This window comes from Catharus ustulatus, chromosome 26 (assembly GCF_009819885.2).
Source record: "Catharus ustulatus isolate bCatUst1 chromosome 26, bCatUst1.pri.v2, whole genome shotgun sequence".
Taxonomy (NCBI): Eukaryota; Metazoa; Chordata; class Aves; order Passeriformes; family Turdidae; genus Catharus; species Catharus ustulatus.
The window spans coordinates 6,180,692-6,193,812 of NC_046246.1; the positions used below are offsets into that span (position 1 = coordinate 6,180,692).

Consider the following 13,121-nt stretch of genomic DNA (forward strand, 5'->3'; position numbering starts at 1 on the left):
TTTTTTTCTGGCTTCGATTTAAGCCCGGATTCTGCAGAGCGGCGGCCCGTTGATTTTTTCCTGAGGAAATAAAAAATAAAAATAAATAAATAAATAAATAAATAAATAAATAAATAAATCTCTTACACGCACTAATACAAACCCGCTCGCCTAGATAGCCTAAAGGTATTATAAATAAAACGCTGTGGCGGCACGCGGCGCCCTGAGGGCGGGCAGGGCAGCGCGGCCGCCGCCGCCTCCGCCGCGCGCTCTCCCTTCCCCGGAGCGCCGCGCTCCCCCGAGCCCTCCCTACCCCACAGCACCGACCCGGGGCGGGGTCGGCGGTGCCGGGCCCGACCCGAACTCACGCGGTGCGGCCGCGGCGGGCGGAGGGGCGGCGGGTTCGGCGGGCGGCCCTTTATAGGCGCCGCGGCGGCGCGAGTGGGCCGCGGTGCCGCCGAGAGGAGGCGGCCGGGCCCGGCACGGAGCGCCCCGCGCCGCGCGCAGCGCCCCCTAGCGGGCGGGAGGACCCGGCCCCCGCCATTTCGGGGTCGCCACAGAGGGGTTGGGAATGATTAAAGTTGGTCGTTGTTGGGAGTTGTGTGTGGGTTTTCTAATTGGTTTTAGGGTGGTGAAGGTGAGGAATGATGGAGGGGGCGCAGCAGGGGTGACAAAGATGATTTGGGGTCTGGAGCATCGCCCTCATGAGGGGAGGCTGTGGGAGCGGGGCCTGGTTATTCTGGAGAAGGGACGGCTGAGAGGGAATCCCATAAATCCATAAGAGAGGGAATCCCATAAACCCATAAAATATCTCCAAGGGATGTCAGAGGATAGTGTCACACTGTTCAGTGTTTCCCAGCAAAGAGCATAAACTAAAACCCAAGTTTCACCTCAGCATTTAAACAGATTTAGGGACAAACAAGCAGGCCGAGAGATGGATCCATACAACAAACAAACCCCAGAAGAGTTTTTAGGGTTTTCCCTCCCACCCCGTCCTACATGTGCTGATGTCTCACAGGGCAGATCAATCCCACCATAAAACACAAAAAAACGCAGGGAAGCCTCCTGAGGAGAGCTGGGACCGAGAAAGCAGAGGAATGCTCCAGCAGAACAAACAATTCCTCTGGGACCGTTCTCACTGCTCCCAATTTTGGAGGTGTCGCTGGCAGAGGGGCGAGGAGCAGTCAGAGCTGGAGCTGTTCCCACAACCTCCTCCTGTTCAGAGCATGATTTTCCCTCAGACAAGCACGAATTCCAGCTCCCATCGTGGGCTTGCCCTGGAGCAGGACCAAGGGTTCCGATGTCTCGCCATGGGAGCGAGCTGCCAGCCCTTCTTCCCAGGGTGAGGCTGAAACAACTCCCAGCAGAAAGCTGCAGGAATGGGAGAGGGATTCACCCCCCCTCCGTGCTGTCCCGTGCCTTCACACTCACGAGATCAGCTCCAGGGAGACCCGTAATTATCTATTTCCAGCATCTTCAGCGGAGCGTGCGGGATTCAGTGATTCATCAGTGACCTTCAGGCTGTCCTGTTAAAGGGGACTAAGTGTGTAGACACTGGTTAGCTGGGCATTGTGGCTTTTCAATTGTTAAATTGCCTTTAATTCGCTTTAAAAGCAGGATATAGTGCTATCATCAAAATGGGATGTGGTATCTTCACAATAATCAAGAGTAGGAGAATAAAGGTAAAAATAGCAAAGCAAATCGTAGTGATTTGCACTATTTTCTGTCTTGAAAATCACAAATCCTCCTCCTCATCATCATTCCCCCAACAGCAAGGCCACGCTGGTGGGATCACACCTGCCACTGTTTTGTGCTCGGTCCTTCACAGCTGGCACCTCCTCCGCTGGGAAATCCAGGGCTGACACAGGCATGTCGCTGTGCAAAGCACTCAGCTCCTGCTTTGACAGCTAAAGTCAAAACACAGCCCAGCTCCAAGAGCGTGTTCCCACATAAAAACACCCTTTGGCTGCAGCAGCCGCTGTGGCCACGCTGTGAACGGCGCTGATTTGGAACATATTTAGTGACATTTGTGTTCCCTCCCGGGGGACTCTGTGCAGACAGCCACCGTGTCCTGCTCCATCCTTTTCACAGCCCCCAGATGGGCTGGGGGTACAAAACTGCTCCAGAGACCCCACTGCTCTTGGTGGTCTCAGCACAAAAATGCTCCTGAGATACCTGAGATCCTCCCAGCTGGCCCTCTCAGCATCTTCAGCATCACGTGGAGCAGAGGGGACATCTGTTAATGGCTTTATTTCATCAATCCAACCCCTATCGTGCTGCTGGGTGACCCATCCATCGTCTGTGTCTGTGCCTTGATGGTCACCCTAAAACATCACCCCAGTTCTCAGCACAGATGGCAGGTTTTCAACAAAATGCTGTTTGTTTTCGCCTCCTGGGCTTTAGGATTTCACCAGCAGATGGCAGGGTGGGATTGCTCCACCAGCAGAAAGGAGGGAGAGCATTTTCACCCAGGGCAGGCAGCAGCAGAACAGAGATAAATCAACATTTTCATGCGGGGGAATTTGGGAGAGCAGGTCTCGCTCCTGGAGCAGAAAGGAGGGAGAACATTTCACAAATCAACATTTTCATGCGGGGGAATTTGGGAGAGCAGGTCTCACTCCTGGAGGAGAAAGGAGGGAGAACATTTCACAAATCAACATTTTCATGCGGGGGAATTTGGGAGGGCAGGTCTCGCTCCTGCAGCACCTGCTGCACAGATCTCCCACAGCCTGGGAGTGTCCCTGTCCCCTCCAAGCTCGTTCATCAGGACCCTGCTTTGTTCCAGCCTTGTTTAACATCACTGTGCCACCCAGCAGCCCCAGCCCACGCCTTCCCACAGGCTTCTCCATCAGGATTTTTTTTTTTTTCCTGAAGAACAAGGATGAAGGGAGTGCACGGAGAGTTTGGGGATTTCCCCTGCAGGGTAGATCAAAAGTTTGCCAGGATGTATTAGAGTTTAGGCTAAAGAAAACCCTGGGAAAAAAAAATTTAAAAAAAATAAAATGAAGCTGCAATCCCAAGCTACTGCTCTATAATCACCGTGTTGCTGTGGGGAGAAAACCCCACGGGCCTGAACCGATGCCCTCCCACCCGTTTGATCCGCAGAGATCAGGAAGTGGGATTTGTTTTTTTTTCTCCCCGCTGTCTCTGTTTTGTTTTAGCGCTGTAGCCCGCGGGGCCGGTTTGTGTGCCTGCCTCCCACAGAGGGTAATTTTTTGGTTCCTCTCTCTTGGCCCAGGCCACACCAGAGCTCTGAGCTCCCACCAGTGCCTCCAGCCAGGTCAGGGCAGCCCAGGCACCCATCATCAATAGCCCCATTATTGCTCCTGAAGTTTTTCCCTGCTTCCAGACGGATGCTGCATTACTCCAGCACAGCTGCAGTCGCTCCCTTCCAGCAATTCCCCACACAGCACTTAAGGAAGGGATTTATGGGCGGTTTTGAAAGGCATTTTGCAGCCAGAAGGAGTTATGGGAAAGGAAGTTGAATTCCCACCATTCCCCAGTAAAATTCTCCCAAGCATCTTTCACGAAGAGGGATCATTTACTGGTCCTTCCCTCAAAACAGAGACAGGCTCTCAGCTGTGGCTCTTTGTTTAGTCCAAAGCGTTTCCCGACAGAGGCCACAGGGGTCATTCTGGTTCTGGCTGCAAAGGGTCAGGAGAGCAGGGCGAGCTCTCAGTCTGGCTGCAGGGTTCTGCTGGACTCCATCACTGTTCCCTGACACTTTTGTAGACCCTAAATAAAATTATTTCTTCTCTCAGGGCAAGCCGTGGTGAATACCCGACTGATTGTGTTTCATTTTCCAAAGTAAAAAAATCTTGGGGCCAGAATGACCAAGAGCTTCAAAACTATTACAGGGGATGTCACCTTAAAAGCTGCATCTTTTTTCTTTTTTATTTTTAAGCCTTTCAGGAATCCAAACCTGCCTCAAAATTACTCATCAATGACCTTCACAGGTCCAGGCAGGCTGGATGAGCAGATCAGATTCACTTCAACACTACATTTCACAACCAGGACAGGGGTTTGAAAGACTTTATTTGACACCTTTGCTGATGCCACAGCTCGTGAATCTAAGAGCACTGCACAGTGTAAAGTGAGGCCGTGAGCTCTAGTGCACAAACCAGCTGCAGGAACAGCCAGGGTCCACGAGGATTTCCCTCCTGTGACTTTATTTAAAGGGAATATGTTATTCCTGGCTGATTGCAGCACTTGAGGACAAGGGTGAGAAGCAGCAGAGGCATTTCTGTGTGATGACTTCCATCAAAACAACCGGGAGGGACTCACTTTCCCAAACAATGGCAGATACATACATTGACATGCACAAGGCAGATACCATCTGCAGGAAGGAAAACAACAGCTCATCCCCACAGCTCTGACCTGAGGCATGGGAAGAGTTTCTCCCATTCAAAAGAGATCTTCTCCCTTTTTCTTTTTCACCTTTCTTTGCACTGGCCTTTTCTCTCTTTCCACAAGGAGGTGGGCAAGGGCTGGGCATGCAGCTGGGTCCAGAATATTCTGCTTGTGTATCCCAGTAAGTCAAGGCACAAAATGCAGGGAGCTGTTCAGGTGAGAGGGGAGCACTGGGACACCCTGCCCTGCCACCACAGGATGTGGCACAAGGGCAGGGTGGCTTGAAAGCTCGAAATTTCTGTTCTTTCTGCCCAAAGAAGGGAGGAGGGGAGGCCAGCTGCAGGAGCAGAGGTGTGACCTGCTGTGCCAGTCACCGTGGGGCACACAGGGCCAGGCAGGGAGAGCTCTCAGGACTCAGGACAAGTGCAGTGACACCTCAGTGGGGTTTGGTCCCGGCCCAGGGAGGGGGATGAGAGGTGTGAGACCCAAACATGGTGCTGGAGAAAGAAAACAGAGACATTGTGGGAGGGGAAGGGATGCTGGGCTCAGGGATAACGAGGGAGGCACTTCAGGCTGCCCCAACCCATTTTCCCCCTTTGCAGTCACGGCTGTTCAGCAGGGAGTGGAGGAGAGACAGCTCCAGCAGGGAAGCTGGCAGAAGGAAAGGCATTTTCTTCTCACTTTGGCCGTCAGAACCTTCCCCTCCATGACAGCAGTCCCTTTGAAATCCTCTGTCTCACCTCTTCACACCTCGGTGCGGGGCAGGGGCTGTGCCTGGGCAGCCTGGCTGGCTGCTCCAGCAGGATTTGTGCCAGGAAATCAGCACAGGCCCTGCAGCCACAGCAGGATCTCAGCTGGGCTGTGGGAACCAGCCCTGCTAAGCCGCTGCCTCACTCCACCTTAAGGGCACATAAGTGGGAAAAGCTGGTAATGCAGAGAGGAAAGCACAGGGATTAGCAGGCAGCCAGTTCTTTTTGGGAGCTGGGGGGGAGCTGGAGCCTGCCCTGTGGGTGCCAGCAGTGCTGGGCACGGGGTGTGAGCTGTGTCCATCCCACCACACCAAAATTAGGTGCTGCAGCTGGGGGATGCATCGCAGGGAATCAGCACCAGCGAGTCTGGCTGGCAGCTCCCAGTCCCTGGGGAAATAAGGAGAGTATTTCGAGGCTGGCTGTTTTCCAAAGGAGAGCAAGGCTGGGTTCTGCACAGGGGTTTGCTGGAGGAGGAGCGGGGTTGGGATCTGTGTGTGCCCCCTCCCTCGTAGCCAGAAGGGTCTGGAGCGTGGCCTCGTGCAGACAAGTGCATGGAATTGGATGTGATTTACGTTTGCAGGCGTCAGGAGGGAGAGGACGTGCGATGGTGAGGCGAGGAGGGCGGTGCAAGGAGGGAGCGAAGAGCAGAGAGAATTTTCTTTATGGATCCTTGGCTTCTGCAAAGCAGGAAAAGATGCCTTTTCAACAGAGTTTGTTCTCAGCCCTGTGGGCTGTAAGCACTGAAGAACTCCTGTCTCCGGAGGGGAAGGGAGGCTCAGAAAGCCCCGATTTCCGTCGCCCAGGAGCGGCAGATCCTGGATGTCCCAACCCTGATCCCTGGTCCCTGCGTGGCAGCGCCCAAGACGGGAGGTGCCGCGTACGCTGGCGGCACAGGGATCCCGGCAGAGGCTGGGGAGAAGAGGAACGTGGCGATTTGGCTGCTCTTGGACGAGCCCTCTCTCAGCGCTCCTGGTGATGGCATCCTGGGCACTGCTGGCACTGCTGTGGCTGAGCCAGCACCCCGAGCCCTCCTGCTGGAGGAGCCCATCCTGCTGGCCAGGATGCTCCGGCGGGACGGCAGCATCTCACCGGGGACGCGGCGCAGAGGGGCCGGCCGCACCGCGGGGCTGGGGTACGCCAGGGAAGATGCAGTCAAAACAAGCGGGGCGGGAGCTGCCTCCCTCCTGGGCATCTGCACAGGGCTGGCAGCACCGTGCAGGAAGGACCACGGCCAGGTCTGGATGGGCAGCAGGGACGTGGCCACGGGCGAAGGCTCCATTTCTGCCACGTAATTATTGAGGTGGGACAGGAGGCGCAGCCGGATGGGGTCGGCAGCGTTTTGGCCCTCGAGGACGCCCAGGTACCTGACAACTTCGGTGAGGCACTCACGGAAACCGATGCTTCTGTAATCCACAGCCAGAGCCCGGGCATCCAGGAAGCCTGGAGGGACAGGACATGGGTGACAGTAAGGCCGTGCAGAGCTCAGGAATGCGCTGGGATTTCACTACCCTCTCTACTGCACTGTGTATTTCACTTGAGGCACTTTGCTGCCGGGTGATATTCCTGAAGCAGGCAGCCAAGTGGGAGTCCCAAGGGACTGGACGTGAGAGTGGCATCTGTGGTTATCTCAGCAGGATAAACCCGCCAGGGGGTCAGGGAGCCTCTCAGGCCGTGTCACACCAGTGAGAGGTTTCATTAGCTGTGCTCAGGAAGGAGGAATTTGTTCTTATTGGATTACTGGAGGCATGGCTGTGGGCTAGATGGGCACTGGGATTGGGCTGCCTTTGCCACTGGGATATTCCACTCAGGACAGCATCTCCCAAAATTTACACTCCCTTTAAACCAGTGTCACAGGGCAGTGGCAGACCCAAAATAGCTGAGCTGAGAAAGCTCAAAGCCACAGAAATCAGCAACCAACCGCTGGTTTTCAGGCTTCTGCTCCCAACTTGCAGCTTCATGAGACCATAAGCAATAAAGCAGAGAATGTCACAGCACAGTGAAGCGCTGGACCACTGTGCTTGACGGGGTCTCTCGTGACAATGCAGCTCTTTGTTGCAGTGCAGTCAAACTGAATATCTAAACAAATGTTCCAGACCAAGTTACAGCCCTGAACCAAAGCCTGGATGCCAGCAATGTCCCCAGCAAGCCAAAACTGGGTGGTAAGCAAGCCAGAGGCTTCTTTACTGGAGCTGTGATCTCCATCCTGTTAACTGGAACAGGACAGAGGGTCTGTACTGAGGTCTCAGTACAAATAAGACCTTTGTTGAATTTTGCACAGGGCTCCCTCTCTGTTCTTACAGCAACCAAGAGACACACACACACCAAAAAAAAAAAAAAAAAAAGAACAGAAAGAGAGAAAAAAAAAAAAAGCCTTGTTTATTTGCAGAGTCCTCATGCAGAATTCAGCCTCCGCAGGAAATGTATCCCAGGGAGGAGGTAAAGAGTTTAATATGGTTTTTCTGGAAGCAGGCTCCATTTCTGAGCAGGAATAAATGAGTCTCTGGCAAAATAGCTTTTAGCAGAGGGTGTGACACCAACAGGGCTGTCCCTGTGGGGCTGGGGCTTCACATCCCACATACCCCAGTGTCCCAAATGGATGCAGGGGATGCTGCCCCACCTACAGAGAAATGCCCACCTGCCCTCCCTCAAAAGGTATTTAATTTCTGAAAAACCACAAAACCTTTTTGAAAGGTTTCTGCTCCTGCTGCTGACGGGGAATTTGCACCTCCACCTCACCCATGTCCTCCTAAGAGCAGTTCTTACCTGTTCCTCCTGTGGCGTGAAGCATTTTTAAGTGATCCACTGTCATTTGGAGAATTTCTGCCTTCTCCAGCTTGGAAGACCCCTGTGTTGGGAGCAGAAAGGAAAAGCCATTTGTCATTTTATGGTCCAGGGTTTTGTGCCTCTCAGGACCAATGATTTCCTCCCTGAAACCAAGGAGTGCTCAGAACGGTGCAGGGCATCCACCAGGGCTCTGTTTTTCACATCAAGTGAGCAGAAAAAAGAGCTCCTTCCCAATGCAGATTGAAAAATCCTCATTTCTATGCTTCCTCATATCTGCAAAACCCTTCCTAGATTGAGTTTATCCTCCCCAGGGCTCCTGAATATTTGCTAATATCATTCCACCACCCCATTTCCACCACCCACTTACTCCCTGCAGTGAGGCTGATAAGAAAGGCACAGCCTCGCTCCAGACTTCCTCATTCTTGGGGCTGTACCCCAAACCCTGCAGCCCTCACAGGAGGGCACCAGGGGCTCCCAAAAAAACACAAACCTGCCTCTCAAAAGCCACGGGCACCAGGGGCTCCCAAAAACACAAACCTGCTTCTCAAAAGCCGTGGGGACCAGGCGCCGCAGCTCCGAGAGGCTGCTGTTGATGCGGTCACGGCGCCGCTTCTCGATGATCTGTGGGAGATTTCCAAGCAGACAGGAGAAACCACAGTCACTTACAGGCACAGCTGGCAGATCTGGAGCCCTCCAGGTGCTTTGGGAGGGCCGTGTGTGTGGATGTTTTGGGGTGCAAAAGTTGAGCAAAGAAACGTGAGCTGGCGCGACAAGCCCGGGTGAAATCGCTCTCCCCTTTTCTGACAGGTTTGAGGGCAAATCTCTGGGGAGAAAATTGGCTTTGGGGAGAGATCTGGAGGGGTGTAAAGGTGATTTTAATACATAGGGCCAGGCTGACCAGGGGACACAGCTGCTCTGGGCATCACAAAGGGCACTCACCCCTCTCCTCTTCTTCCTGGCTTGTATCTGAGATGTCGTGGTGGGAGACACAGACCTGGAAACGTGGCTGGAAAGGAAGGAGAAGGGATCACTTCTGGCTGGAGAGCAATCTCAGTTGCACATATGTTCTACACACGTTTGCCATCTGCAGTTTCCTCCCCCCACCCCAAAAAATGTCCTCTGTGGTTCCCATCTCATTTTTACCCACAACACAGAGCCCAGGAATTGGGGATGGGGAGCAAAGCAGAGACTTGAATCCCACTCTCTCCCCTCTGAGAATCTCCCACCAGCCTGGGACAGATTTCTGCACCAAACTTCATCCACTGCCAAGCACAATTCTTCAATCCCAGCCTGTGCTGGGGCTGGAAAAGCAGCGCTCTGAGCTCTGGAGTCACGGCCTTTTCTCCTCCATGTGTGAACCTCCCGTCTCTCGTGTCTGAGCCTGCCCTGTCTGCAGGGCTTTGCATCTCAGAGCCACGAGAGCAGGAGGGATCTGAGCTCTGGGATCCCAGCTGCCACCCAGGGAGGGCTGGCTGCTCCTCAGGGTGAGGCCAGTGGTGGCACTGATGTGGTTTCTCAGGGCTTCCCAGAGAGGCGCTTCCCAAACCACAATTTTCGGGGTGGGCTGAACTCACGGGCACCCCTGAACCATTCAGGAGCTGGGCAGGGAGGAAATCTAGGAGGTGACAGAGCAGGGACCCTCCTGCTGGCTCACAGCATGAGTGACATGGTGGGGACAGCAACAGAGCCCCACAAACCCCCCTGTGCCTGCCAGGCTAAAGCCACCAAAGTTCAACCCTGAGGTCCCCATGGGGGTGAAGTCTCCACAACCACGGAGCGTGGGAAACTCTCTGCAGCAAGACTGGCTGGGGAGGGGGATCTGAGGAGGGGGATGAGGCTGCCTGGGCCCCCTCCCACCTCCCCCAAGCAGGGTTTGTCCCTCTGCAGAGCGCAGCTGGCTCGGGGCTGTTGCTGTGCCTTACGAAATTCGGAGCAGGGATGTGCACACGCCTGCAATCCCAGCCCAGCTCGTGTCAGACACCCAAAATCTGGGAAAGGGACACTTGGGTTCACCCCAATCCAAGTGTTTTTTGGTTTGACAAAGCATTTTTAATAGGAGTTTATTAAAGATTTTCCTGCACAGACAGTGCTGTCTGCAGCCAGCTGAAAACTAGACCCAGCTCAGCCTATTAAAAATAGGCCCAAGCGAGGCGCTTTCAGAAGTGGTTTTACACAATAACACGTTCTTCTACTGCCTGCTCTGCTCATCTCCATACAGGTCCCCTATTTGAATGTCTGCTGGGTGGGCTCTCTCTGGGCAGAGGTGCTGGCTGGCTCCACAAGTGCCAACATGCACCACCAGCTACACAGAATGAGCAATTTTGATGTGAGAACGGGCTCTGTGTGACACCAGGGTGTTGTAGGTGCTGAATTCACCTGGAAGTGAAAAGTAGGCACCCAAAGAAGAAAAGTGATTTTTGAAACACTTTGTAGAGCAGTCTGAATTCCAGATGTGGATATCAACACCCATCTCACTGCAAAATGTATTTTAGAAATAAATCTGGTGGATTTGAACCACATAAAACACAATGCGGGTATATTCTCCGCTGATTAAAATTTCTGCATTGCTCTTTGCTCGGTTTTATCATCCTCAGCACAGCTTTGGCTGTGAACTGAGCAGATCTTGCACTTCTGCAGTGACCCTGGAGCCTAAACTCGCTCCAGCCCTGATCCAAGCCTCACACCCGGCGTGACTCATCCCCTCACCACAGGGAAACTGGTTTGCCCAAACCACTCAACCGATGGGTAATGGGCTGGGAACCCCAGCCAGGCAGCCTCTCTCTGCTCTAATCACTCCTCCTCACTCCCCACCTGGAAGTGTTTGATTTTTCTGGGTGCACCAGCATCCCATGCAGGTTGGCATTACTTGGGGTGTGACCCCAGCAGGGCAGGAACAGCTCTTTTGGCCTTAGATTTGCGTGACATGAGGAACAACATCCACCTATACAAATATCACCAGATCACAGCCAGCCTGGTTCTACCACTGCCTCCAGAAGACAAACACATTAGCAGCACCAGAGACAGATTAAAAGTTCATCATTACTGGTCACTGAAATAAAATATTGTGACAATTCCAGTATTTTATATTTTATCCCTGTGGATTCTGTGCTGCACTGATGTGAAGAGGTGGGATGTTTTCCACCTGCAGCAGGAAAGCAGCTTAAATATTGATGCACTTGGAAACTGCATAAGGGCTCAGGGAATTTCTGCAGGACATTTTGTGCCCGACTCTGCTGCGACTGTATCAGAAGCAAATTCATGAATTTAGTCCCATGAGAACCTGAGCTTGGCACCAGCCAGGCAGTTTCTCTGCTCAGGATACCAAAGAGCAAAGGGAATGAATTAATCCAAGGCCTCGCAGAGGGAGGGGGGACACTTGGCTACTGAAACAAGAGTTCAAAAGCAGCTGATTTTTGGGTGGGAACAAATAACAGAGCCTTTCCTTCATCCCCTTCGGAGCCTGGGAGGGCTGCCCCAGCCTGGAACCCGGGATGCTCGGTGCCAGGGACACCGGGAAAGCCTCAGGGCATCACCTGGGGAGCCACACACGGCTCCTGTCCTCACCATTCCCCCACAAACAGCAAAACCCCGGAGCTGAAAGGGCAGCGATGGGACAGAGCTGCCGAGGGGCACCGGGGCAGCTCTTCCCTCCCTGCTCGGGCTCTCCCGAACACATCCAGCCCCAGCTGGTGCGTTACGAATGCATCAGCACAGCAGAAGCGTTTTTCTCACGCAAAAAAAAAAAAAAATCCTCTCGGTTTCTTCCACATTCCCTGAGAGCCCTCGGGTTGCCCGGAGCTCAGGGGTGAGGGTGCCTCTGCTCTGGGGAGCACAGAACGGGCTCCTAATGCCCTTCTCCCACCTGGCTTTAGTGGGATTCCCTTAAAACCCCTAACGCAGCTTCAACACTTGTGTGGCCACTTGGGTTTCATCGCGGGGTCAGCCCCACTGCCAGCACCAGCCCTGGCCGGGACTCTGGGGTCATCCTGCAGGAACAGCCCGATCCCAAAGGGGTTAAGCGAGGTGCAAGGGACTCCTGGTGCAGCCGTGGCAAACCCGATGCCCTCCGGTGCCGTGACCCGGTGCAGCCCTGGCAGACCCGGTGCCCTCCGGTGCAACCTTGGCAGACCCGGTACAGCCGTGGCAGACCCGGTACAGCCTTAGCAGACCCGGTGCCGTGACCCGGTACAGCCCTGGCAGACCCGGTGCTCTCCGGTGCATCCTTGGCAGACCCGGTGCCCTCCGGTGTAACCCTGGCAGACCCGGTGCCCTCCGGTGCAGCCGTGGCAGACCCAGTGCAGCCGTGGCAGACCCGGTGCCGTGACCCGGTACAGCCCTGGCAGACCCGGTATAGCCCTGGCAGAGCCGATGCCGTGCCCCGGTGCAGCCCTGGCACACCCGGTTCCCTCCGGTGCACCGAGCGCTGCCGCCCCGAGCAGCTCGGGGTTGGGCAAAGCGGTGCCGCGACCCCAAAAAGCCGCGTGGGACGGAGCCTGCCCTCACCTGTACTCCTCCTCCCGGCCCACGTCGATGGTGCCGTCAGACTCCGTGTCGGACGAGCTCTCCTCGCAGAGCCGCTTCATCCTGGCGGGGGAACAGGCGGGTGGGCTCGGCTCGGTTGCCCCACGCGTGGCCCCGGTGGCCACCGCCGCGCTCGCCCGCCGTGCTCGGGGCAATGCCGCGTCCCTGCCCGGGCTCCGCCGCTCCGGCCTCGCACGGCTCCTCCCCTGCCCGCTGTGCCTCTCCCACCCCCGGCTCTGCTTCCCTGGCTCCCTCCCGGCACGTCCCCACCTCCCGGGTAATGGGTTAATGAGCCACCATCTCCCGGGAGTGACGGATTACGCGGCCGCGCCGGCGCTCCCCGGTTCCCAGGGCCCCCCCTCGCCCCCCCTGCGCCTCCTCCCGCTCGCTGGTCGAAATCCCAAGTCTTCCTGTAAAAGGAACAGTCTGTGTGAACCGTCTCATGTCCCCCCCCGTCCTGCCCACGGCCCCCCTTCCACCCGCTGCACATTGGCCTCAGCCCCAGTTTAAAGGGACCAGTGACCTCACTGGCAACAGAAAACCGTGGGAAAGAGATGGGACTGATAAAGCCTTGAGTTGTTTCAGGGAAAAATCAACATCCAGCCCCACACGCACACACATGTCTGCCCGGCTCCGCGCGGCGCAGCCACTTCGCAGGCTCATGATTCAGATGGAAACCGGCTTGTTGGATGGAAACCGGCTCGTTGCCCTTTGAGGACGCCGCTCAAAGGGCCCTCG

General features: G+C 55.1%; 1 protein-coding gene and 1 long non-coding RNA gene across 2 annotated transcripts; both read right to left on the reverse strand.

Annotated features, from left to right (window-relative positions):
- Nucleotides 1-10: 10 nt before the first annotated feature.
- LOC117007627 lies at nucleotides 11-411 on the reverse strand. The gene is made up of 2 exons (XR_004420182.2): nucleotides 348-411; nucleotides 11-60 (listed from the first exon to the last, which is right to left on the reverse strand). It is a non-coding gene; the product is annotated as an uncharacterized LOC117007627 (long non-coding RNA).
- A 3,584-nt stretch (nucleotides 412-3,995) lies between these two features.
- On the reverse strand, nucleotides 3,996-12,703 carry HEYL (hes related family bHLH transcription factor with YRPW motif like). The gene is made up of 5 exons (XM_033080974.2): nucleotides 12,366-12,703; nucleotides 8,802-8,868; nucleotides 8,400-8,483; nucleotides 7,842-7,923; nucleotides 3,996-6,518 (listed from the first exon to the last, which is right to left on the reverse strand). Exons 1-5 carry the CDS (start codon nucleotides 12,443-12,445, stop codon nucleotides 5,854-5,856), a joined length of 978 nt encoding a protein of 325 aa, XP_032936865.1. The 5' UTR covers nucleotides 12,446-12,703; the 3' UTR covers nucleotides 3,996-5,853.
- Between the last annotated feature and the right edge of the window lie 418 nt (nucleotides 12,704-13,121).

Excerpts from the sequence above, each read along its gene's own strand:
- HEYL (XM_033080974.2), bottom strand. The coding sequence starts at position 12,445 with ATGAAGCGGCTCTGCGAGGAGAGCTCGTCCGACACGGAGTCTGACGGC. Across the intron at positions 7,924-8,399 it reads CCACGGCTTTTGAGAAGCAG|GGGTCTTCCAAGCTGGAGAA; the intron begins GTTTGTGTTTTT and ends CTCCCAACACAG. Across the intron at positions 6,519-7,841 it reads TCACGCCACAGGAGGAACAG|GCTTCCTGGATGCCCGGGCT; the intron begins GTAAGAACTGCT and ends CTGTCCCTCCAG.